The 26,794-nt window shown below is 48.0% G+C and overlaps 1 protein-coding gene across 6 annotated transcripts in view; it reads right to left on the bottom strand.

Annotated features, from left to right (window-relative positions):
* Window positions 1-26,794, bottom strand: part of FRYL (FRY like transcription coactivator) — a 3,055,992-nt gene that overhangs the window by 96,419 nt on the left and 2,932,779 nt on the right. For all 6 annotated transcript variants that reach the window (XM_069631694.1, XM_069631695.1, XM_069631691.1 and 3 more), the window contains one exon: window positions 16,206-16,274. In XM_069631694.1, coding sequence (XP_069487795.1) covers window positions 16,206-16,274 — 69 coding nt within the window. The remainder of the gene's footprint in view (window positions 1-16,205; window positions 16,275-26,794) is intronic.

The raw sequence follows: 26,794 nt of genomic DNA, 5'->3' as shown, positions 1-26,794 counted from the left end.
AGACCTGCCAGTTTCTTGGAATCACGGGGTAACTGAGGGAAGTCATGGAAAAAGCAGTGCAGTGGGGTAGGGGTTATCGGGTGTTCCAAGATATCAGACAATGTAGAGCAAATATCTAGCCAAAATTGGGATAGCCGGGGACAGAGCCACAACATGTTAATGTAGGCTGCCTGATCTGCGCCACATCTGGGACAGGAGGGGGGGTTAGCATCAAACATACGATGGAGCCTCATAGGTGTATAATGATACCTGTGCAAGATTTTGAACTGGATGAGTTTAAATTTAGTGTTGTAGGAGACCTCGTGAGTACGAGCGCACATCCGAGCCCACCTCTCATCAGTGATCTCAGAGCCGAGGTCCTCCTCCCATTTTCGCCGCAGCTCGGTGAAGTGGGGGGCCGCTCTAGTCTGTAATAAGGAGTAAAGCCTCGACACCTTGCCCTTGAAGGAAAGATAGGAGCAGAGCTCCTCTACTATAGGTTCATCAGGAGGTAAGGCAGGGAAGTCTGAGTATCTGCCCTTAAGATGTCCACGGAGTGAAGAGTACTGCAGCCACACCGAGGGTCGGCACCTAAGTGAGGGAGGAAGGTCAGACCTTTCTATAAAGTTTCCCTGCTCAAAGGCATCACGCAGAGTCAGGAAGCCAGCGGCGGCCCAGCGAGTGACCACTGAAAGTGGAACATCGGCCAAGAAGTTCCACAGTGGAAGATCCCCGTGGAACGGGCAGGGAGTGTCGACCATGGACCAGAATTTGGACAGAGCCAGGGATGTGCTGGCTACAGGGTTCGCAGAGTTTGAGTCAGGGGAGATCGGTTGGAGGACCAGGGAACCGATCACAAGGTCACAGACAGTTAGCTTCTCAAGGCGAACATGTGGAAGGGGATCAATGGTATTGAACCAGAATGCAGCAAACTGTGATTGGGCCACCACCCAGTATCTGACAAAATCGGGTGCGCTAAAACCACCCAACGCCTTAGGGGCGGATAGCGTGGAAAATTTGAGGCGGACGGCCCCAGAGTGCCAGGGGAAGGTGTTACATATGCTGCGCAGTGTTCGAAAAAAAATGTCCCCTGGCCATAGAGGCAGATTGGTGAATCGATAAAGTAATTGAGGCAATACAATCATTTTGAGTATTCCAATCCTGCCTGCAAGCGAGAGGGGGAGTTTAGTCCAGCCAGAGGTTTTAGCCTCTAGGTTAGTTAAATAAGTGTGGTAGTTATCATCGCGTAACTGTGGCGTGACCCGGGAGACCACCACCCCCAAGTATGTGAAACTGTTAGGAGACCAGTTGAACCCATATAGATCAGGGGGGGCCTGTGAAGTCTGTGAGTGGAAACAATGTAGATTTATAACAGTTAACCCTCAAACTGGATATATCCCCAAATCGAGCCACATCTGTAAGTATAGACCAAAGCTTGACCTCCGGGGATCGGACATACAGCAAGGTATCATCAGCGTAGAGGGAGACTATGTCGGTCTGGCCAGATGTGCGCAACCCCCTGTGCAAATGCGAATGTCTAATCACATCAGCGAAGGGCTCCATGGCAATAGCAAAGATGAGTGGGGAAAAGGGGCATCCTTGGCGTGTGCCTCTAAATATCTGAAAGGGGGAAGAGCATCTATCTTCCGTGCGGACCATGGCCGACGGGGCGGTGTAAAGGAGCTTTATCCAGGTGCGGAAGTTAGGGCCGAATTTACATTTCTCAAGGACACACCACAGGTATCTCCATGAGACTGAATCAAATGCCTTTTGCATGTCCAATGTGGCCGCAACTGCCTGAGTGGCAGAGTCAATCCTGCTGATTACATTGAAGAGTCTCCTTAAATTTAGGGAAGTGGACCTACCGGGAACGAAACCGGCTTGGTCCGGATGGATAATGTGGGACATGTACGGCGCTAAGCGGTTGGCAAGTAGTTTGGCAAATATTTTGATGTCACTATTAATCAAAGAGAAGGGACGGTATGAGCTGCACTGTATAGGGTTTTTACCCGGTTTAAGGAGCACTGTAATCAATGCCTCCCGAAGGGACGGTGGAAGTATGCCCCTGTCACACGATTCTTCCCAAAGAGTCAGTAGGTGCGGCGCTAGTTGGGTCTTGAATAGTTTGTAGAAGTCCATCGGGAGCCCATCAGGGCCGGGGGCTTTACCGGATGCCAGTGACTCAGTGGCCTCCACAATTTCCTCTAGGGTGAACGGCCTCTCGAGGAAGGCACTGGCGTCGGTTGACAAGACTGATAGGGGAAGGTTGTCCAAATAGGAGTTGATTTCAGAAATCTGGGAACTGTCTACCTCCGAGTATAGGGACGTGTAGACCGCGTGAAACTCAGAATTGATGTCCTGAGGGGAGGTGGCGGTGTACCATCTGGTCTGGAAATGGCCGGGATATTGGGGGCACCAAATTCGCGGCACAGCAGTCTAGCCAGCATTCTGCCGGGTCGCTCACCCTCGCCATATTTCCTTGCCGATTGAGGGGAGTCCAGGAACTTAACCTCGTGCTCGGCGAGGCCACGGAACCTGTCCAGTTCAGAACCCAGCATCGCTAGAGTAGCCGGGGAGTGATCCACCGCGTATTGGGATTCATAGGCGGACAGGGCTGATTCGCTGGCAGCTATGTCGGCACGGATGTCCTTCAGTATACCACTGCGCTTGGAGATGGTAACCCCTCTAGTGTGTGCTTTGAAGGCTTCCCAGAGCACAGCTTGTGTTGAAACAGAATTTATGTTAATCTCAAAATATTCTTCGATGGAAGACTCAAGCTCAGAGGCAAAATCTTGGTCAAGGAGCGCATGGGGGCTCATTCTCCACTGCCTGTCTTGGTTTGTTGGTGTCTAATCCCCAGTTTAAAGAGATGAGTACAGGTGAGTGGTCCGATAGTGTCCTGGGGAGGATGGCTAAGTGGGTAATGCATCTAATCAGTATGTCTGTGACAAGCCATCTATCTATTCTGGAGTGGGAATCATGCACTGAGGAGTAAAAGGAGTATATACGGTCATCAGGATACATCAGGCGCCAGGCGTCCACCAGTGTCAGGTGGGGGAACGAGGTCAGGATAGAGTATGCTGCCCTAGACAGTTGACGAGGACGAGAACCCGATCTATCAGGGTGACATCTGGTATAGTATTGAAGCCCCCACCCCATAGAATAGGAATTAGGGGGTAGCTCTCGAGTAGAGCGGCCAAGTGAAGGTAGATGTTGGGGTCGTCGACGTTGGGACCATATATGTTTAGGATGACTATCTCCTGATGCTGTAATATACCGGCGATGAGCACAAACCTTCCAAGTGGGTCAATGTGGGAGTGCTGACAAGTAAACTTCAGACTTTTATGTATTAGGGTGAGGTTGCCTCGGCTCTGAGTGGAATAATTAGTGCAAAACCTCTGGGGGCCCCATTGCTTGGCGAATCGCTCAGAGCGAGCGTGGGTTTCCTGTAGGCATAGGATCTTTACTCCGTGATGTTAAGCATGGAGCTGAATCTGTCTCATCTTTTTATAGTTGCCTAATCCCCTGACGGGGAACACCACACACAATTAAGACTACAAGTGACAGTACAATTTCACCTTTGGTACAAGCATGTACTACACAGTTAAAGTGGTAGCATTAGCAGCAGCCAGACTTATCTCAAGAGTAAGTGAGCAGTATCAAATAGTTACACAAAGGACATCAATTACTATGATTCAGGCAAACACTGACTCAAGATTTCTAAGTAAAAGAATATATATTTATTTACTCAACAGGTGTAGAACATTTCACTATTATAAGCAAGTTAAAGAATCACAATCATAAATACACCACACCACTTCCATTAAATTTCAGACAAGTTAAGCTCACAAAATGGAGTGGGAGCAAAATGGCACTCCAGCAATTTAAAAGGGAGGGAAAGACAAACCAACAGGTAAGTACTCAGGGCAATTGAACAAGAGGAACTTCAGTGCGGAGATCAGCTAGAAAAGGCTTATGGCCAAAGTCAATGGGTCAAAAGTCTTTTGCTCAAGATCACACAGTTCAAGGTAGTTTGCGGTAAAGTTCGTGGCCCAGATTCCGGACGAGGTTGGTTGGTAGAAATGTTAGTTCAAAGAGAAGAGAAGGACAAGCCCTTGGATTGGCAAAAGATTTAATACACTTTTACCATGGTTGAACGAAACGGACAACCAGATTTGCACAGTACCTTGAAACGGAGAGGGAGCTGTAGCTGAGGCGGACGTTCCTGGTGGTTCCTGCAGGCTCACGGTTCCTGAAGCGACTGTCAGACTGACATGAAGTAGGAAGACTGGAGGGTCCTGCGCCACCCAGGGAAGAAACCAGCAGCAGAGAAAAACAACAAATAAAAGGTGCCCTCCTTAAAACCCAAGCAGGGTCCGACCTTCCTGGCTATCCGGCCCACCGTAGCTCTGTACAGCGAATTCAACCAGAGGAGGGTTCCTGGCTTGTAGTTTGGGCGAACCGGTTGGTCCCACATGCTCAAGGGAAGAAGTTTCCTGGAGTATCTTCTCTGTCATCGGATTCTGAAGATTCAGTCCTGCAGCAGGGCTTCACCGGGCGGTTCAGTCGTTGTAGTGGTCCTCTTCTTCCAGTTCCTTGTTGGTTCTTTCGTTCCAGTGGCGACACTGCCTTTCCAGTCCCAGAGACCTACTTTTTATGCATTTTCCCCCATTCATACAGCCTGGCTGTCAATCACACAGCAGGGTGGCTGGCCTGGCAAGGCCAGTCCCCTTAGCCAATCAAACAGGAGTGCGACTTGGGTTACCAAGGGAACCCATGGCAGGGGTCCGAATACCCCTCCCTCACATCCTACCTACCTAGACTTTCAGGCGCCTTAAAGAGGGCTTCTGTACAGAAGCCCGCAAAAAGACAGCGAACAAAGGAATCATCCCCGGTTTTGCGCGCAGAGAAAAACACGAGAAAGACTAACAAAAAGAAATGGCGAATAAATCCAGCCGGAACCAAAATAAAATGTATTTGGTCAAGCGGGTTTATGTTCGAGGCTAATATAATAGCCTAAAACATTACCACGTTTATATAAGATAATCGCAGTAGAAAAGTTACGGTAGTTACCACTGCCACCAGCCAAGTCTTAATGTAAAGGGAGCAAAACAATGCTCCAAGAGACAGACAAAAAGGGATAAGAGTTAACCCTTTCCAATACTCCATGTAAGATGGGGTGTTACTGGGTCTGTGGTTTAAAGTGACTAAAGTAAAGTTAATGGCAACTTTACCCTTTTCTGGGGGACAGTAGTCAGCCCCAGAAAAATGGAGTCGGTGGGAAGTCTAAAAGACAACCCTGTGTCACTGCACTGGAGGTGCTGTGTAGCACAAAAAAGTGGTGCTCATGGAGTAGGTGAGGCTCCAGAGCCCAATAACACACAAATGGTAAAAACACAAATGCAAAATATGTGTAAGAGTGGGAAAAAGGCCCACACTCTTACCAGGTGAAAAAATAAATCCTAGAAATCAAGCAAAGCTGCTGAGGGACTCATTAGGTAAGGGAAATCAGCCATTTATGAGCATTATGCCTAACAGAGACTGCGGCAGGATTGGCCAGTTCCTTGCAGATTTTAAAGAGTTCAGCCGAGTTGTTAGATGCCGCAGAGACGCAGGCTTGGATATGCGCTATCTTCTTGGTTAGGACAGAGAGCCGCTATTGCCTTTGCAGCAGGCCAGCTTGTCAGAGGATGTACATAAAGCACGGCATTTCCTCTCAGCCACGGGAAGGTCTGAGGACATCACTACACCCAGAGTGTGCCCTGCATAGTGAGTTGGACCAGAGGGGAGGATAGTGAGTGAGAGAGAGTCGCAGAGGTTGCGAAAGAGTCCAGAGGGAGGACAGGAGGCATCCAGGTGGATGTTGAAGTCTCCAAGAATGAGGAGTTGAGTAGTTGAGGCCAGGAGTGAGGCAGAGAGGTCAGTCCACTCAGAGAGGAAGGATTAAATCTGACCAGGTAGCCGATAGATAATAGCCACAGTGAGTGAATGGCTAAGGAAGAGAGAGAGAGAGAGAGCCTGCAGACGACGAATTCAAAAGAGGAGTAGGCCTGTGTAGAAGTGACAGAGGCAGGAATCCACTCGGGGAAGATCAGGGCTATACCCCCACCAGAGCAGTTGGCCCTGGGTGAGGAGAGGATCTTGTAGCCGTCAGGTAGGAGCGTATCAAAGCTTGTGACATATATGCATATACAGATATATATATATATATAAAAACATGATTTGTTATTTGTATTGCTCCTCTAAACAAGTGTTTCTAGGCGCCAAGAGCAAGTGAGGAAGAGGGGTGTCCAGCCCAAGTTACACAATAGGACCACTGAGAAAGGTAGGAGCAGAACCATTCAAGGACAGACCCAGTAATACTGCTTTGGTTGAATTCAGCAATAACTCCTTTGCCACTGGATTCTTCACGTCATTCCTCAAGCACTCCCTTTTGCACCCTCAAAAAGTCTTCTGCCGACCCTTCCTGTCCAGCTAACTACCACCCTTATCTCAATTACCCCCTTCCTGAGCAAACTTTTGGAGAAGCTGGCCATCTCCCAGCTTATCCTTCACACAATCTGTTGGTTGTCTCCAGGACCACCATTCTGGCTTCAGAACTGCCAGAGGCATGGAAACTGCACTCCTGAACACCCGTGAAGACTTGCTCTCTAATCTGGACTCCAACTCTCCTTCCGTTTTCATCCAACTTGATCGCTCACCTCTGCCATTGGTACGGTCAAGCATGCTACCCTTCTAAATCGGCTTGTGATAACTATCTCATCACAGACCTGGCTCTGGACTTGCTGACCTTCCTTTCTGAACAACCTTCCCAGATTCAACGGTGCCCTTTCCTCTCCTCCATCTCACTCTCCACCTGTGGTGTCCCTCAGGGCTCTATTTTCTCCCCTTGGCTTTTCAACATCTACCTTGCCACCCCTAGCCCGTTTGATCTCTGCTTTCTCTCCTAAATTCCAGTGTTACGCAGACATTACGCAACTCTCCTTCAAGCTTCCCTCCTCTGCAGCCTCCTCTTCCTCTCTCATACCCGACTGTCTGCTAATCAGGCATGGTGCTCTGCTAACAATTTCTGCCTTAATGTAAGACCCAGATCCTTCTCATTGGGACTCCAGCTCCCCCCTTTTCCCACTGATTCTGCAACTGGGCCACTCTCACCAACCTCGGTCCTGGGCCCAGTCACTCTTCACTTGCACTGCCTCCCTGGCAACCCCTGCACTGCGGGACTGTCTCTGTATCACTACAGCCCCCCCCCCAGCACTTGCCTGCACTTACCTTGCACTTGCCACCAGCTGGCCCTATTTATTTATTATTTTATTTCTATTCTACTATTTGTACTGCACTCCTCCCCCCCTCCCCCTTCCCCTTGCACTTTTTCCCTTCCCCCTACCCCTGCACTTGCGCGGTCTGAATGACACCTGGCCTAGTAGGATCATTGTCTGTCTTCCCCTTGTTCCCCCCTCCCTGCCTCGTCGCGCCTTCAAACACTTGTGTATAGGCGCGTTACAAATGCCTTATCATATCATATCATTCATTCTAACAGGCCTCCATGGGCCCCTTCCCTTACCCTTCTTTGAGGCGAAAACCCTTGATGTCATCTTTGACTCCTCTCTCTCCTTCTCTCCTCACATCATGGATCTTGCCAAGAAGGCTCACTTTCAGCTTCACCTCCTCAAAGGCATTCTTCCTTTTGTCACCTTCCCCCAGAAGCTCATTCTCTCCAGCCCTATATTCTCTCCACTGGCACCCGGTTGCTGCGAGGATCAAGCTCAAAACCCTCTGCATCATCTGCAAGGCTTCCTGGGGCCTGGGACCCTACTACATCCAACTATCACTCCCTAAATACCTCCCTGCTAGAGGCCTTCAGTGTTTTAGCTAAAACTCTTTGCAGATCAGACGTTTCGCCAAGTAGAGTGTGGGGGGGTAGATCCTTCTCCTCCGCAGGTGCCTACCTCTAGAATGGCCTCCCTGCCCTTCTCAGAATTGAGCCGGATCGCCTTAAGTTTGCGGAAGCTTCTCAAGACCCTCCTTTTGTCTTCCTCCTTCCCTCTCCCCTGCTAATTTTTCCCCCCGCTGCCTCTTGACTGGATGACTGGGTTCCTTCTGATTCTTACAGGGCACCAGGCCCTCCCCTACTAGTCTACCCTGCACTTGGTCTCCTTGACCCCCCTCCCCCACATCCTGCACTTGCCCTTCTGGGCTCACTTCCCCTGCACGAGCCTGCATCCCTTCCCCCTTCCAGTCCATTCCTCGCACTTGGGCGTTTCTGCCCTTCACTCCCTTCCCCCTGGGCTCTGTCCACCTGGCCTCCCCAGGCACTCACTTACCACTCTGGCACCCCCCCCCATCCCCTCCACTCCCCTCTCCTCCACTTCTTTTACTGCACTTGCACAATCCAAATGTCACAAGGCCTAGTTAGGCCGTTTCTGTTTTTCATCCCTGTTCGCCCCGCTGGTCTTCTTGTGCCCTGGAACAAATTGTGTATAAGCACATTATAAAAAAACAAATAAATAAAATAAATACCCAAAGGAGAAAGTGAGGAAATAAGAAGTGTGTGATCAACAGTATCGAATACTGCAGATATATCAAGAAGGAACAAGTTACTTAACTGTAACTGTTCTCCAGCATGGGTATGGCATGGATTCACATGCTCATGAATATCCCGTCGTCAGGCTGGGAATCCTCGGTAAAAGAAAAAACTGTTTCGTTTCTAAACTGTATTTCTCCTATAAACCAATCACTGAGCTCTGGGTCATACTGCCCCCAGCCAATGACTGCCCTCTACCTAAGACCCTCCTCTGGCAGCCATCTTCAGATTTGGTAGCACGTAAAGTGGCAGTAGGACCAACAGAAGAGCCGCAGATGGGCAGGCGGGAGGGTTTGCATGTGAATCCATACCAGACCCATGCTGGAGAGCAACAGTTACAGGTAAGTAACCTGTTCCTTCTCCAGCATGGGGTCTGCTTGGCCGACTCTTGGCTCCTCCCTGGAATCCCTGTCGATACAGTAGAATTTCGTGAAGGTGTCCGTCGACCTCCACGTTGCAGCCCTACAAATGTCCAGCATTGGCACACCAGACAGGAGCGCGTAGTAGCAGCGATCACTCTGGTAGAATGGGCTCTCGGACGGCTAGGCAGCGGTCGGTTTGCCAACCGGTGACAGTGGGTGGTACAGCCGGTGAGCCACCTTGGACAGGGCCTTACCATGGTTCACAGGACCAAAGTTAACAAAACGCGGAGACGTTTTCTGGAAACTCTTTGTGCGGGCCACATAAAACTTCAGTGCTCTAGCCACATCCAGCCAGTGCAAAGCCCTTTCAGCCAGCGATGAAGGCGTTGGAAAGAACACAGTTAACACCAAGGGCACGTTGAGATGAAATTCTGACGGAACCTTGGGCATGATGGAGGGGTGCATCCGCAGCACCACCCTCGTCTTGTGAAAAGTCAATTAAGGCCGCTTGCATGACAGGACCTGGATCTCACCTACTCGTCTCGCCAAGGCAATGGACACAAGGAACTCTGTCTTCCACGACAGAAACTTGAGCGGAGCAGAATGCATAGGTTCGAATGGGGCCCCCATGAGCCTAGTCAGCAACACATTCAGTTCCCACACTGAGGCCTCCACCAGTGGGAACAAGTGGAACAGTCCCTTGATGAACTCCTTAACTAGACTGTGCGAACACAGCGAGGACAGTCCTGGAGATCTGGTGTAGCGGGCGATAGCCACCAGATGTACCTTGATGGAGGCGCAAGCCAGTCCCGATTTAGCCAATGACAGTAAAAACAGAAGTATCTGAGGGGCAGTGACCCTCAGAGGGTTGATCTTCTGCGTCCAGCACCACATCGCAAAGCGATTCCATTTGTGTCCGTAGCAATTCAACGTAGACGAAGCCCTGGCCTTGGTGAGTACCTCCATGCAGTCCACCAGAAGATCGTAGCCATCGAACTCTAATGCTGCAGGAGCCAGACCTTCAGGTTCAGAGTCCCCGGGTTGTGGTGCATAATTGCGCCTCCTTCCCGGGCGAGAAGATCTGCGACCACTGGCAGCTTCACTGGAGGGGACGGTGACATGCTGAGCAGGTCCGGGTACCAGATCTGCCTCGACAAGCTGGTGCGACGAAGATCATCCTGCACCGGTACCGTCTTGAGTTGATAGATGACTCGAAGTAGTAGCGGCAATGGAGGGAACACATACAAAAACAGGCCTTCCCAAGGGAATGAGAATGCGTCCCCCATGCTCTCCGGCTGGGGGAATCTACTGGCGGACCTCCATCACTCAGTGTTCGTCGAGATGTTGCAAACAGTTCGATCTGGGGACTGCCCCATTTCAGGAAAAGGTTGTCCACTTGATCCTGCCGAAGATCCCGCTCGTGGCAAGAGCGCAGCTCCCGGCTGAGAGAGTCTGTGACAGTGTTCTTTACTTCAGCCAGGTGAAACGGAATGAGTAACATTCCCTGGGCGATGTCCCAGTGCCACAAGTCCTGCACCTCTGTGGAGAGCGCTGGGGATCTGGTGCCCCTCTGTTTCCGGATGTAAAACATTGTGGTGGTATTGTCCGTGAAGACCCTCACCACTTTGCCCTTGAGGGACGGTAGAAACGACTTGAGGGCCCAAAACACTGCCAGTGGTTCCAGAACCTTTGTGTGTAGCGTCTTCTCCTCCGGCAACTACGGGCCTCTGGCTTGAAGGCGTCCGGTGTGAGCTCCCCATCCTTCCAGGGTACCGTCCATCATGACTGTCTCCTGGTACGGGGGTGCTCTGGAAATCCATGCCTCCGGCAAAATTGGAGAGCACGCCCCACCACCTTTTCGCTCGACGGAACTCTTGTCGAGCGCGATCCTGTCTTGGAAGCCTGGACCCAACAGGCATGGAGGAATTCCTGTAGAGGGCACATCCACAACCTGCAGAGCCGAATCAGGTATATGCATGCCGAGTAGAGAATTGATGGTCCTCACCGAGGCGACCCTCAGTGATAACAGCCGTTGCACTTTGCCCAAGATTGCCGATAACCTCTCCTCCGACGGTGTCGGCAGGCAAGACACTGTGTGGAGCCTGGATCCCAGGAACAACGCATCCTTTGATGGAGTGAAGCAGGACTTTCATAATTCACAGAGAAACCCAGGTCCGTCAGTAGTCGGACGGTCTTCGCTGTGTGGTTGACAGCGATGTCCTTTGACCTGGCCCAGATGAGCCAGTCGTCCAGGTAAGGGTGCACGTGGATCCCTTACAGTCATAGATGGGCCGCCAGTGAGGCCAGGCACTTGGTGAAGACTCTGGGTGCCGACTTCAATCCGAAGGGAAGTGGCTTCAACTGGTAATGCTTCCCTTGAACGACAAAGCGCAGAACCTTGCAGTGTCCTTTGTGTATGGGGACGTGTAAATACACGTCCTCTAGATCCAACGATGACAGAAAGTGCCCCTCCTCCAGCTGGCCGAGGACATGCTTCGGCATGACTATCCTGAACTTCTGATACTTGCCAGTGTATGTCGAGGATGTGTCTCCAGCCCCCGGTTTTCTTTCTTACGAGAAAGTACCTCGAGTATGATATGATATGATATATGATATGATATGGCATTTGTAACGCGCCTATACACAAGTGCTTCAAGGCGCGACAAGGCAGAGGGGCGGGGGGGACAAGGGGAGACAGACAACGATCCTACTAGGCCAGGTGTCATTCAGATCGCGCAAGTGCAAGGGTAGAGGGGACTGGGAAAAGTGCAAGGGGAGAGAGGGAAAGGTGCTGTACATGGTTAGTAGAATACAAGATAAATAATAGGGCCAGCTGGTGGCAAGTGCAAGGAAAGTGCAGTACATGGTTAGCAGAATACAAGATAAATAATAGGGCCAGCTGGTGGCAAGTGCAAGGTAAGTGCCGGGGGAAGGGGCTGTAGGATACAGAGACAGTCCTGTAGTGCAGGTAGGCAGTGCAGGGAAGAGTGGCTGGGCCAAGGACCGAGATCGGTGAGTGGCCCAGTAGCAGATTCAGTGTAGATTCAGTGATTTTAGCAGGGGAGAGAGGGAGAGAAAGCGGAGGCAAAGAGGAAGGTTTTGAGGTGCTTCCCGAACCGGAGATGGTTCTCCTCAAGTTTCAGGGAGGCAGGAAGGCTGTTCCAGAGGGAGGCCCCTGCTGCGGAGAGAGATCTACCCCCAGCTCGTTGCTTGGAGAAGCGGCTGACCCTGAGGTAGTTGGAGGTGGATGAGCGAAGAGCTTGAGAAGGAAGATATTTCGGAAGAGACAGTTGAAGGTATTTTGGCCCAATGCCCCAGAAGGCCTTGTGGACAATGCAGAGGGTTTTGAACTTAATCCTCGCAGCCACTGGGAGCCAGTGTAGTGATTTCAGTCCTGGAGAGATACAGTCCCTGGGCTTGAGGCCAAGGACAAGTCTCACAGTCCTGTTCTGGATGAGTTGCAAAGGGCGGAGAGTAGAGGCAGGAAGATTTAGATAGAGGCTGTTACAATAGTCCAGCTTCGAGAGAACCAGGGCTCTGGAGACAGTGAGCTTCTGGGGGAAGGAGAGGAAAGGAAGGATACCTCTGAGGAGGTGTAGCTGGTAGTGTGACTTCTTAGAGACGTCAGTTATGTGAGGAGAGAAAAAGTGTGGAGTCGAAGATGACCAAGGTTTTTTGCCTTGCAGGTAGGCGCAGGAAGAGGGCCAAGGGAGGCCGGCCAGAGCCCCGGAGTAAACTCCAGAGCCCCGGAGTCACATTGGAACCAGCTCTATCGACCCTTTTCTTAACATAGCCCGAACTTCCAGCAGCAGCTGAGGTATGTGTAGTTCCTGTCGGGCCATTGGTGGTACTCATGGACACTTCCATTAAACTCTAATGTGTGCCCGGGGGCAAAGCAGTCGAGTACCCATCGTTCGATGGAGATGGTCTCCCACACGCTGACGAGGTTCGCCAGCCGGCCTGCCACCGGGGTTCGGGCATGATGTCCTGGCCGGTTCAGTCTTGCTTGGCGGTCGATGTGGGGCCCTGGGAACCTTGACGATGATGACGGCCACCTCTAAATGCCTTGGTGCGACCCATGTTGGCCTCCTGGGTCAAGGAACGGGAGGGTTGGCGGTAAGAGGATGAGCCCCCGCCGAAACCCTTTGAAGGCCTGCTAGACTTCCCTCCTGAGGAACAAAAGGACGGTCGGTGGTGCTGAAGAGTGCCTAACTCACGGGCCGTCTCCGTGTCAGTCTTGATGGCCTGGAAGGATTAATCGACGGCCTTCCTGAACAGGTTGTCTCCGTCAAACGGCATGTCCAGGACCCTTGTCTGGACCATCTGCCTGAAGTTGGTGGGCTTGAGCAAGCCACGACGGCGAAGGCAAACCCTGTTGCCCTTCTGGCGGAAACCCATGTCCGCAATGTCCAGTGCCACCGTGATGGCATGGTCTAACGCCACCTCGCCTTCCTGGAGGATCTCCAAAACCTTGACCGTTTCTAATTGGGGAGGAAATCCAGGATCAGAGCCATCTTGTACCAAAGCTCCCAGTCGTATCTGGCCACGATCGCTAAGGCGTTGGTGGCTTTCACCGTCACCGAGTAGATTACCTTTCTACCCATGGAATCCAATTTTTTCGCCTCGTTGTCTGGGGGTACAGATGAAGACGACGAATTTGATGACTTCTTCCTGGCGGCCATCAAGTCCGGCGATGGTTAAGACCGCAAGCACTTGGGCGCAGACTCCGGCACCCAGTATTTCTTTTCAAGCCGGTCTCTTCGCTGGGGCTGAAGCAGGGTTCTTAAGCAGAGCCATCCCCTCATCCCAGATGTCGTCCAGGAGCGGTACCGACAGTCTAGTCTTCCTCTTTGCCTCCCGACGCTGGTACAGCTGGAAAAGCTCTGACGCCCGGGCAATCATGGAATGAAAAGATCCCACTTTGTCCGGTGGAGAAGCTCTCGGTGATGCAGGGTCCCCCAGCCCTGCGTCATCACCGTATCCGCTGTCGCCGTGTCTGACCGCCTAGGGGAGGGCAGCGACGGTTGGAAAGGAGGCATAGTGTCTGTCCTCTATCTCTTCTCCGGTGGCTGCCCCGGTGTCAACGGGGTTGCCAGTGGTGCCACTGGTGCTGGCAGAGCCGTCGGCAACCTCCTCTGAATCTCAGACACCAGCATGTGGAGTGTCGAGAGGATATCCTGAGATAAGTCTCTAGGGAGCACCTGGGGAACAGGGTCGCTGGGCCCAGTGGCCATATTGTCATCACCGTCTACGGCGGGCATCTCTTCGACGTTCCCATCGTCGTCATCACCACTGTGGAGGGTGTAGATGGAAATTATCTCCTCCTCCTCCGACGAAAAAAATGTCTGTGCCCTGGAGTTCTTCTCCACCCGCCTCCTTTATTTGGGTCCTGAGGGGGTTGGTCTCAGGCTAAGCCCTGGCACCCTCTTCTCCAGAGTGTTTTCTATCAGCTTGAACGAAGACTCTCGCCTGGCAGGGAGAGACACTCTGGTTGCCGGCTGGGCACCCTGGACTGGGTTAGCCCCCTTTGCCTTCGAAAGGGAGGCCACCACCATCTCGATCGAGGACGACGATTTGGCCTAGACCACCTGGGCCTTCACGGCAGGTTGGCCATCTTGTCCTGCTTGGCCTTCTCCTTCACGGGCAGCTCGGACACCTCAGCAGATCTCACAATCATCTTCTTTATGTGCCATGTGTAGACAATACAGGCACTGCGAAAGCTTGTCATCCGAACAAACATTCCGCAAACTGCAGCTGTTGCACAGCTTGAAGAGGGAAGCTCCATCCTTCTTCGACATGACACGGCGCAGGCCTGAAGACTTCTGGAAGCTTCCAAGAAGAACATTCAATGATTTCTGCCCTTGAGGGGTGATGAAAGATGCCAAAAAACAGGTCCCCCTTAATTGGAAGGATGAACAATGGAGCACACAGGCTCGGTAGACCGTAAAATAGAATTTCCCATCACAAAAAGCAAAAAACACAGAAAAGCTCAAAGAGCAAAACGCGAGGACTCCCAGCACTTGAACGTGCAGTAAACATCTAAAGATGGCTGCCAGAGGAGTGGCTTAGGGCAGTCATTGGCTGGGTGCAGTATGACCCAGACCTCAGTGATTGGTTTATAGGAGAAAGACAGTTGTAAAACTAAACAAACTGTTTTCTTTTACAAAGGATTCCCAGCCTGACGACAGGGAATATTCATGAGCATGTCAATCCATGCCAGACCCCATGCTGGAGAAGAATAAGTATAGAGGAGAGCTTAGAATGACGAGCAGAGACAAGAGGGCTATAGACATGCAAAAGAGCAGTCTCAGTAGAATGAGGAGGGAATCCAGATTGAAGAGGTGGTAGAAGAGAATTAGGATTGAGGAAACTAGCATCCTGGGCATATACAGAATGCTCAAGAATTTCAGACAGAAATCAGAAAGCAAAGAAGTGAAATTGGGTGACAATTTGCAGGAGTGGAAGGGTAAAGAATCATTTTTTAAAGAATCGGGCGGATAAGAGTATGCTTAAAAGGTAGCATGGAAACATGAGTTAGAAAAAAAAAAGAATTGATGAGCTAAGTAAGCTAAGGAAGAAGATGGGGATTGCCATGTGGAATAAGAGAAGAGGGAAGAGGATCATTAGGAGATGAGACTATTGAGTGCACTCAGGTGGCAGAGCGGATCTCATCTCTTTTAAAGTCAAAGAATTTCCATAGGACTTTCTCTTTAATTATGTATGCTCCTTTAGAGGATATTAGCAACATATGGCTAGGAAAATATATGAGACATGCTTTATAGAATATCTCCAACTAAACGAAATAAGACTTTACTTGCATACTTAATAAACATGTAGCAAAAGAAATAAGACTCCTGTGTGGAAAAGGAGACCTTAGAAGAGAGTATGCGGGTTAGAATTATTCAGGATGTTGTTACCTCTGCTGACACTGCTTTATAAAGGATCAACTTAAACTGTGAAAAAGCTCCTCGATTTGGGGTGCATTTTATGAAGCTGAGCATCTATGATGAGTCATTACCATTTGTGAACTGCAAGCGTATAGGGGAATTTAATAGAAATCCCACTAAACATGAGTAATAGCATAAGTCAAGGCTCCGATGTGGGGTGGCCATCCTTTATCGACAACACAGATGGGCACACATAAATTCAGTGGATGCCATTTAGGTTAACTCAACATTAAGATTGCTTCAAATACCATGTGACCCGTTGTATTTCTGCTATCATGAAGAACTGTATACATATGTGAGCCATAAACCTTTTTAGACTATCCACATACCCACCTGTGCATCTGTTTTAAGTCTGTGAAGGCCATCACCAACTCCAAACGTTTTCTTGCATTCTTCCAACCACTACAAGAACATATGCCAATATGTTAGGACAACAGTAATAATACTAGTATGTTTGCATAGAACATGTACAATCCTTAATTATCATACTTAATGTGATAGACTTTACCTGCGTAACCCATGACTTGCAAAACAATACTTTACAAAACTTTACATACAAAAGGATCCCATCAGCACACTCAGACAAAGTCTATAAATGGTACATCTAGGAAATTCTTTAAGAACACACAATCACGCATAAATAATACTTGCAGCCAACTGGGTGGCGGGGCCAGAAGTGTGAGGGGCAGGAGCATTGGCCTTGGCCAAGGAACTGAGCCCTCCACCAACAGTGGTTTGCATACAGAAAACAGGATGTGAGAGGCCGTCATGTCCACCAGCTGAAGTAAGCTGGAGGCCCAGCAGAAGTGCATAAAATAGGAAGAAAGTGTACTTACAGTCAGGGAGGTCATTTAGGAGTTGCACTTGGGACCCCCTGAGGCCTCCCTTGATACCCCTGTGGTCTCCCTTGCTACCCCTAAAACAAAAAACTTTTTTTTTTTACAAATTGAAGCTCCTGGGCGGTGGCCGATGCCATGTGGCTATTTGAGCTATTTGTCTCTTTGGAATTCCATACCATTTTTGCTAGATTCATTAAAGGTTTATTTCAGTCACTGATTAGTCTGTTCTTAAACACCTCAAATTCACAATGCAGACAAAAATCTCCCAAAACCATTTAGAGTACAATAAGCATCCATTTCGGACTATGTATTTAAATTTTCGCAAGTTGCAGTCATAACATGTTTTTTGATGCCGATACATATGGTGATCCAAATGTATATCACGTTACAGTAATATTGTAACCATATTTTTCATAGTGTACTTAGAAACAATGCTATGTGATGCCACTTGCTGTTTTGTCAAGGGGTAAACGGTTGTGTTCCATCGCTTCTCGTGGTGTCACTTAGAGGTGGGGTCAAATGACATCACAGGAAGAGGTGAAGAGTCATGTGATGTTGCTTCCGCTACCCCAGGCATTTTCGTGAAATGACGTCCCTGCTTGCACTGAATATACTATTCAAGCGAACAGCTAAATAAAAGGGGCAAGGGCAGGATACTTGCCCAAAATGTACAAATCACGTGGGTCCTTCATTCATATGGTATGGCACTGACAAAAGTTGCAAACATACTGGAAAAAGGTGCAGCGGGAGGCCGAGGGGGCATGCAATAGATCACTACGTCTGGAACCGAAGGGAGCATTATTGGGGATTTGGGGGGGAAGAAGACTGACCGATATTGACTTCCTTAACATTGCATGCATTGTGGCCAAAAGGAACATAGCGCAACAGTGGATGAGCCCGGTACCCCAAAAGATTGAGGCTTGGCGGTCAGGGATGGATGTGGTAAAGAGGTGGGATCAGGTGGTGTATAAAATCAGAGACTGTTCACGGAAGTACAAAATAATTTGGGGATGCTGGGATTAAGGAAGGGGATTTGCAGGGGGGACGGGACGAGGGTGGGGAGGAGAGACCACTTGAATGCTGAACTGTAGCAAAGGAGGATTGTTCGAGGAGGAGTTAGGGGAGGGGAGGGCCGTATATGCTGGCATGGGATTGATATTATGTCTGTTATTGTTCTTTTGGAACCCCACCAGTGTTAAAAAAACTTAATAAAAAGTTGTTAAAAAAATAAATTACAAAAAATAAAGGCACTAATCTCCTTTACCCACTCTGTGCTACTGGAAATCTGGCCCCATCTGGAACTTTACACTCTATTATCATTGCAGCTTTCTCCTCGTTGCTCCTGGATGTCACTAGCACGTTATATATATATATATATAAAAACGCACCTCAAGAGTCTCTATTGGCAGCGAGGCTGCTGACCTGATAACAGTTCCCTTTGTGGTCCCCCAAGGTTCCTGCCTGCCAACGACTCTTTACAATGCGTACACAAAACTCCTTTTTGCAGCCTTGGATGCTATGGGTGTCATCTACACGAACTTCGCAGACGACACCCAGATACTCATACCTATCACAGGAAACTATGAGTATGACTCACTTTACATCAATAAGCTATATATGCTATCATCCAAAACTGGATGGATGCTAACAGCCTATGCCTTAATGATGATAAAACCGAGATCATCATCATCGGCTCCTCTGCCAGAATAAAATCCCTGCTCCCCGACTACTCCTCCATCACCATTGATGGTACGCCCATTCCAGTCCTCAGCCAAGTCAAAACTCTAGATGTCTAACTGGATTCCAACCTCACATGGACTAAACACATCAATGCCCTTGCCTCCTTCACGGCCTACACAGCTAAACTGATCGCATTAAGCCACCAATTCCTGACAACACAAAACTGTCTCACACTGGGCCGGTCCCTCATTCTGTCCAAATTAGATTATTGTAACTTTCTTCTTCTTGGAACCACAAAAACGAATGTATTGAAACTCCAGCTGTTACAAAACAAAGCCCTGCGAGCTGCCCTAGGACTCAAAAGAAATTATCACATCTCCCTCATCCAGAGAGAGGCACATTGGCTGCCCATACAGTCCAGAATCCTGTTCAAAACGCTTTATGTTACCCATAAATGTTTCACCAAAGCAGCCCCATCCTACCTCAACAATGCTATCCTACGAAAAAAGGTCCACAAGAACTTTCAGATCCAACACAAACTCCAAACTAAGAGTACCAAGGTTTAAAACTACCAGAGCAGGGGGCAAAAGCTTTCCAGTAACAGCACCCAAAACGTGGAACTCTCTACCTGCCCACATTAGGAACTAACCCTCACATTTCAAGAGACTAATTAAAACCTGGCTTTTTAAAAAAACACTAATTCAGTAACCTGTTCAACTAGGATTGTACTGTACCAATTAACCCGCAATTGTTCACTGTTTTGATTTGTAACCAAATAAGTTAAACACTACTGTAACCTATGCTGTGATACCTCCGGGTTTGGGTGTATAACAAATGCAATAAATAAATAAATAAATAAATAAATAAATATTGATTGAAAGTACCTGGAGGAACTGAATGGATTCTTCTGCCTCAGTTCCTTAAAGGAAGTGGTGTTCTACCACACATCCCTTTTTAAGTGATGTTAATTGATGGCACAGATTGCCAAGGACTGTCCTCACTGTGTTATCCTATTATCTCTTTTCAGGAACTTCAGGGATCGGGTCCCTCAAGCCGGGCAGGGCAAACATCCTCCTGCTCTGGCGCTTCATATCATTTACTTACATATTTGTATGCACGATGGTTTGGGCAACAAAATTACACGTTTTATTGTGATTTCTTATGAGAAACCAACAGACTTGTTTAAACACATCTATCATTCATGTATGAGGATGCCCTAATGAAGGCTTCCTCCACATGCACATAAACTGGGGTTTTATGCCCAAAATAGAAGGCCTGTGAGAGTCTTGTTAAACAGGTTAATATACTACCCAGAAAGTCAGATGATCATTAGTTATGGGTTAAGAAACTTTCAAGTATGGGTGGTATGTAAGAATGTGAAAGTAATGTGATTGATAAGTGGCATTTGATTTTGTCCTTTTGATTTATGTGGGCGAAATACATTATAGATGTGATTGCCTGATTAAAAATGTTTTCCCATAATTGTGCGTGCGTTTTTATAACACGGCACATGCCAGCTAGGGAACTCTGTCCGCAACAATGGACGTGGCGCACAATAAAACGCTTCTTATTTTTTAACATACTACGGGTTCCTTTGAGTAGGCCTCCAACCCCTCTCGCATCCAACTTCCACAAACACTCTGAGTCACAATGGACTATGAATCAGGCCGGTGTATATCAATAAGATATTTATTATTTAATGAAAAAGTTAAAAAATCAATATACAGCCACCACCAATGTTGCGGCATTACAAATGTAATCATCTCTACAGAACAATTAAATTAAGATGTCCTATTACAATTCACACAGTTCTTTAATGGCAACACAGGAAAAAGAACAATTCTTATAAAGTGATGGCACCAACGGTTCAGCACTCCCCCCTGCAACTATCACCCCCAAACATCAGCTAAACTTGATTCCTTTGAATGGAAGGCAGTGGCAAGGAATAGGAATGGAGAGAGAAAATCAGATTTGGGGTAAAGCCCACCACCACAAGATGGGAAGCTAGCAAAGAAAGTGAAAACCTGTTTTTGGAGTAAAACGGCAGAATGGGGTTTTGGTCCTTACGCAGAACTGCTAGGGGACAGAAAGTAAATTTGTATTACTTACACTTTAGGAGATAGGGAATGTTTAGAGAATACTAATCAGCACACCAGAGAAAAGATGAAATGAAATGGGAAAATCAGTTTTGGGAGAAAGCAAATGCAAAAGGGAAAACAGTGGCACATGGATATTCCTTTATGCTGAGGTTTACAATGATAGGCCGTTCGGGGAAGGGGTTTAGCTTAGAATAGAAAAATCGGTTTTCAATGACAAGGACAGAGGCACATAACAGGTAGACTTCTAGGCAAAATGGAATGCTCACAATGGAACAACGGTTTGGGGTTTAATAGGACAGATGCAAATGGGAATTTGTTTGGTAATGCACACAATACACGGATAAATTCAGTTTTCAGTTACAAGCAGGCTAATTCTTTTGAGGCAACATTTTAATGGCTATAATAACTAAATACAGCACCAGGTACAAGATGGTTAATTTCAAATTTCAACAATCTTGTACTGTGAATTTCAATGGGGGAATTAATTGATTTACTTAAAAATATACTAAAGATTTACACAGACACATATTTTTAAAGGAGATATGCTTACACACACAGGCTACTAATAGATTCTTCTTTGGAAAGGTGACTGAAAGACACTGGCAATTTTTGGGGGTTTCAATGGGGTTTTCAATGGGAGAAATATTGGATGCAATGTTACAAAAATGAAGGGTTTACGTAATTTAGGGCTGGGGCGTGTGCTACTTACAAAGCAAGCCTTGGTTTGGGATTCAGGAAAGCCAGCTGGATCTCAGGACACACTGGACAGCTAGGATAAGGGGTCTGGTCACTGCACTCTCAAGGATGGTAAGGTTCAGCTGCCTTCTCTCCGTCCTCCTTCTCCTGTTTCCCCCAATTTTGGGGTCTGTCTGTCCCCTTATATAGCATGAATGACATCACTAACTTTACAATCTAATGGGAGTACCCTGTAATTATCCCTGCCATAGGACAGTTTACTATTCCTCTCTCCGCCCCCTGGTATGATTTTTTTTATTTATTTCCATTTGTATAGCGCACTTGGAGCCCAGAGGCATCGAGGCGCTGTTACAAGAGATTTGTAAGAATACTGAATTAGTGGTGACTTATGACACGGTGGTCTCTTAGGTACATGTACATTGATAGTGGGTGACTTCATATGCAGATACAAGAGTTACATACATCAATAGATTGGTTCAAGGGAAGAGAGCACCATTTGTCTGTTTGCATTTATTACACTGCTTTTTCTCAGCTCAACCTGCTCAACTTTTTGGCAAAAACTAGAGTATCATAACTTCATACCTATACTAGCCCCTGCCATAGGAAACAGGTGTTCGGTTTTAGCTGGTTATAGGGAATTAAGTAAGCCGATTGCCAACTCCGTACAAGGTAGCATGGCTCTTTGGCATATTTTTGTAATTTTCATAAAATGTATAACAGTTATGATTCTGCAAATGAGACTGCATGTTCCTGATTTCATCTTTCATCGTTTCATCAACTGTCATATTTGTCACCTGTTCAGATCAGCCGGAAACAAGTCTTAACTGGCAATTTCAGTCCCCAAAGTCGTAGGGAAATGCAATTAGTCTCTTTAAAACCTCCTGGAAATCACATGAAAAAATAGCATAAAACGAAATTGATTCTTATTACGATTGCTGCGAAAATTGCTAAAATGAGATCAGTCTTTTAATGTAATTTGGTAGTATCTTGTTCCACCTGGGAGGGCCACAGCCATCTGTTCCCCTGGGTCAGCTTGTGACCAGAGGGTTTTTAGGAGTCCCTTTGAAATTGGCAGTTTGCTCTTTGAAGTGGTTGCAGGAAGGGCTCACACCTCCAGGTCATGCTTTAGCCACACTTTGCTTTGTTTGAAATCTCTGGGCCCCTGCATTCATGTCTGGCAAAGCAGGGAATTATGACGCCCTCAGAGCATCACATTTTGTTGCAAGATGGTTCACTGGTAGGTGTGACTTCCAGCTAGGAGCAGGGCTTTTAATTGTGAGGTTTCCTGCCTTAGCCTGAACTGGGTTTTCATGTATCTCTTCAAAGGTGAGTGAAGTCTTGTGGGTTGGAACATAATGTACATTTGCTTGGGCAACCCCCCCTTCCCCATTATATTTCCCTGACATTTTCTGTGTGAGCAGTGCTATCTTTCCACTGTGGCTTTTTACAGTCGTTTTCTTTTCACACGTGTGCAGCCTTTTTTCTTCTGATGTTTAAAACCCTTTCTTGCAGATCACAGGATTCTTTGATCTCTCTTCTTTTTGAGCAAGTTTGCATTTGCTGGTCCATTGATAATGAGGGGTAGGCCCCCTTCCACATGGTTCTTTAATTTGACGTGAACAAAAGAAAAGCCAGGCCGTTTTTCGTTTGCAGTGTTTAAGGGGCTGCTGTTCATGTGCAAGGAAGGCAAAAGCCGTTTTTGGTTGTAGTGTTGACATTTGTGTTATTCAGATGAAGTAAAAGCAAAAGCAGGACCGTTTTTGGTGGCAGTGTTTAAATGCTGCTGTTCAGTTGAGGGGGCTTCTGTCTATTGCCTTTAAATGCAACCCACATGTGTGTGTGCGTGCAACATTGGTAAAGAGACAGTTAAACCATTATATTGCAACCAAACTCATGAGATTTGGCGAGTGTGGGTAGTCACAACAATCTCAATTCTGAGTCTCTTCCCTGTAAATGTCATCCATGATGTCACTATTGTTCTCATTGTTGATCCCTGCTGTGATATAATTTATGTGCTCTTGGGTAAGCAGGTGGAGCAGAGGCACAAAATACAAATTGGCAAGATTACCCACACCGGCTGAAATGGATCGAACTGCAATAAATTGGTTTATATTAACTGTCTCTTAACTGCACTAAATTCCAAGGTTTTTGTTATGCTAAATCTTTGCCTGGTCCCACTAGCAACAGGCTTTAGCCTCACCGACTGTCCAATGTGCAACAATTGGGAGACAACTGTCAATTTAGAAGTATGATCCTGCACTACCACTGTTTATTGCCTCCATTTTCTATTTATTTATCTGCGCTCCTCTGCTCTGCACTTTCCACTCTTCCCCTTTCCATGCACTTTTTCCCTTGTCCCTTTCCCATGCACTTGCACGTTCTCAATGTCACTGGGCCCAGTAAGATCGTTTTTATGTTGTGCTGTGTTCTCCTCTGTTCCCCTCCCTTGCCTAGTTGCGCTTGGAAGCACTTGTGTACGAGCACGATACAAATAAAATATATCATATATCATATCTTAGAAGTTGAAAAGGGAATCCTTTCCATGATCTATAAAGGACTAGGTTGTTTTTTTTTATCTGTTCTTATGCTTAATACGCAGGTTTTAAATTTTGCATCTGTTAATGGAGAAATCCGAGTTAATAAAGTATTCATATAAAGTACTACTTGATGTAAAATGCACTCCAGTTTTTAAAATAAGAGAGAAATGGTAATCAGAACACAATACCCCAATTGATAACTAATTATGGTTGAAAATGATCTTCCAAATACAAAAGTATCTAGAAACGCAAGATTTAAGTAAATTCAGTTCAATAGTCTACAGAGTATACTTCGCAGCAAAAATACATACTTTGCACCCAGACCTACCTCACGTTTACCCCAGGTCTTGTCATGAACATGCAGGGCTTTGGCACATATGGGAATGCCCACTGATTCAGTCTTAATGGTCAGTGGTAACAGCCAGGATAAATACATTAACCCAGAGTTCCTTCCCTTGTGACCCTACTTCTTGCCTATTGGGGGTTTTATCAGGATGGGGTGGAGATAAAAAAGAAGTCAGTGAATGGCTTCCTTCCTGCACATCTTGGCTAAAAGATGTGTAGTGATATTCTGGAAATGCCCAAAAAGCCCAATCATTAACCAATGGCTAAATGACATCCAAAGATGGGAACTGACTGAAAAGGAAATCCTCCTCTACGTTAGCACAACTACATCCGACACAGACAACACACATATGGACTGGGGACAGCTATTGAACAAACTCACATAGACAATGCTGATGGACGACCTGCTTTAAGATTAGTAATTTCTACTCTGATGCGGAGAGTCACTGAAAATAATCAACAACATTGGAGTAAAAGGATGATGCAAGGAAGTCTATTTGGGGGGCCTTAGACGTGGGAAGACATTATAAAGATTGCCATTCTCAGAAAAGCTGAAGAATTGCTAGTTTGTCAATGTACAGAAAGCATGAATAATCTACAATTGTCAATGCATGTGTACACATGCTACATTGTGTCTGTGTGTGGGCAGGTGGAGGGGGAGGGGTTGTTTTTACCGGGTTGAGTTGCATTAAATGTCAAATTTTCTAAGCGTACGAATGTAAAATAATGAAATTACTATCCACTTTGCAACAATATTGCTAAAATTCCAACGCACACAGACCCAGCCTAGGCACATTGCTTCTAACCAAACATGCGTAAACATCATGGTGCAGTGTTGAATGCATGGTTGAATGCCCCGCTCCCTTATCACTGGTTTTTGCCCTGGCAATTTCCTATTGAAACATGCCCGTGAACCCCATGCCCTGCTGCTTTGTATTGCTGTGAGAATGGTTCATGTAGACACACAGTATTTGTTGATTATGGGGTTGATCCGCTAACACTCAAAAAGTCGCACCTTTCTCACTGCCAGGCTCCGTTTGCACATTTACTCGTTTTTAGGCCCCCTTCCAACCTTCTTCCCACTGTGAAAATCCCTCCTAGCCCTCTCCTAACATGCTATGTCCCCCCCCATGTGACGAATTGGATTCTGCTCCGCATGAGCACAAGGATGTAGGGGTAAAATGGCCCACTCAGACCTAAACCTTCTACAAACCAAAACACAATGCAATCAAAAGGTAAAATAGAGACAGTTGAGAGATATAGCTCCTTCGCCATTTGTGGTAACATGGGCAAAGGGAAGGCTACACTCTCAAGAGGGGCGTGAATGTGAACCAGTAGTGACCAAACACAGCATCACAGTCCAAAATAAAGGGAATGTCCAATCAAGGTTTGACAAAAATATATATACTTTATTTAGACACATCTGCAATACAACAATTAGAAAATACAGTGAAAAAAACCCACCACAAATGAAGAATTGAGATGTGACAGAATGAGAAAAGTACCACTCTCAGCATAGTTCCAGGGGTTGTAGGTAAATTACTAACCACAAAAAGAATATGCTGTTGGTGAAACCAAGAGAGATTGTGACCTAACCAGTCTCCAAGGCCCAAGTGGACCAAGGGTTCAGTTAAGAGTCAACAGTGCCTTTGGTTCTTGGTGGGTTGAAGGAGTCGAATCCAGTGTCAAACGATGACACAAGCGGGTCAGGCTCAGTTCAGGCACGTTGGATCGAGTGGGCTCAAGCACCAAGCGGCCGCAGCATAGGGGCGAATGCGGTAGCTCTGTGCAGTTAAAGGGCAGTTTTCACTGATGCAGGTCAGGGCAGGCCCTGGATTGCTTCACAGTTGGGCCAAGCAGAGTTGGGCTTTAGCCACTGGGAGCGGTCAATGATCGACGCTCCATCGGTTAAAATCGGTGAGAAATGGTTGAAGTGCTCTTGGAGGCATCCAGCACGGCAACCCCAGGTGAGCTGCAGGTCCCCTCTGCCCCACGCTTGCCACCTTGTGGCCAGGCTCGTGCCCCCTTGCGGCCCCAGACCCCTCGCTCCCTGGCTTCCCTCTTCCCCTCCCTCAGCCCGCCTCCCGGACGTCCCTCCCCCTGTGATTGGCCTCTCGGGCCTTGTACTGAGCGAGGGCCTGCAGCTGCACTGGGAGAACGCCATTACCAGCACGGCGACCCCAGGTGAGCTGCAGGGCCCCTCTGCCCCACGCCTGCCACCTTGCGGCCAGGCTCGTGCCCCCTTGCGGCCCCAGACCCCCTCGCTCCTTATGTTCCCTGGCTTCCCTCTTCCCCTCCCTCCGCCCGCCTCACGGACCTCACTCCTCCTGCGATTGGCCTTTCAGGCCTTGTACTGAGCGAGGGCCTGCAGCTGCACCTGGGAGAACGCCATTACCAGCACGGCAACCCCAGGTGAGCTGCAGGGCCCCTCTGCCCCATGCTTGCCACTTTGTGGCCAGGCTTGTGCCCCCTTGCAGCCCCAGACCCCCTCGCTCCCTGTGTTCCCCGGCTTCCATTTTCCCCTCCCTCTGCCTGCCTCCCGGACCTCCCTCCCCCTGTGATTGGCCTCTCGGGCCTTTACTGAGCGAGGGCCTGCAGCTGCACCTGGGAGAACGCAATTACCAGAACGGCGACCCCAGGTGAGCTGCAGGGCCCCTCTGCCCCAAGCTTGCCACCTTGTGGCCAGGCTCGTGCCCCCTTGCGGCCCCAGACCCCCTCGCTTCCTG

This window comes from Ambystoma mexicanum, chromosome 6q, assembly GCF_040938575.1.
Source record: "Ambystoma mexicanum isolate Mex_15411 chromosome 6q, UKY_AmexF1_1, whole genome shotgun sequence".
Taxonomy (NCBI): Eukaryota; Metazoa; Chordata; class Amphibia; order Caudata; family Ambystomatidae; genus Ambystoma; species Ambystoma mexicanum.
This window is presented reverse-complemented; position numbering and strand designations above follow the sequence as displayed.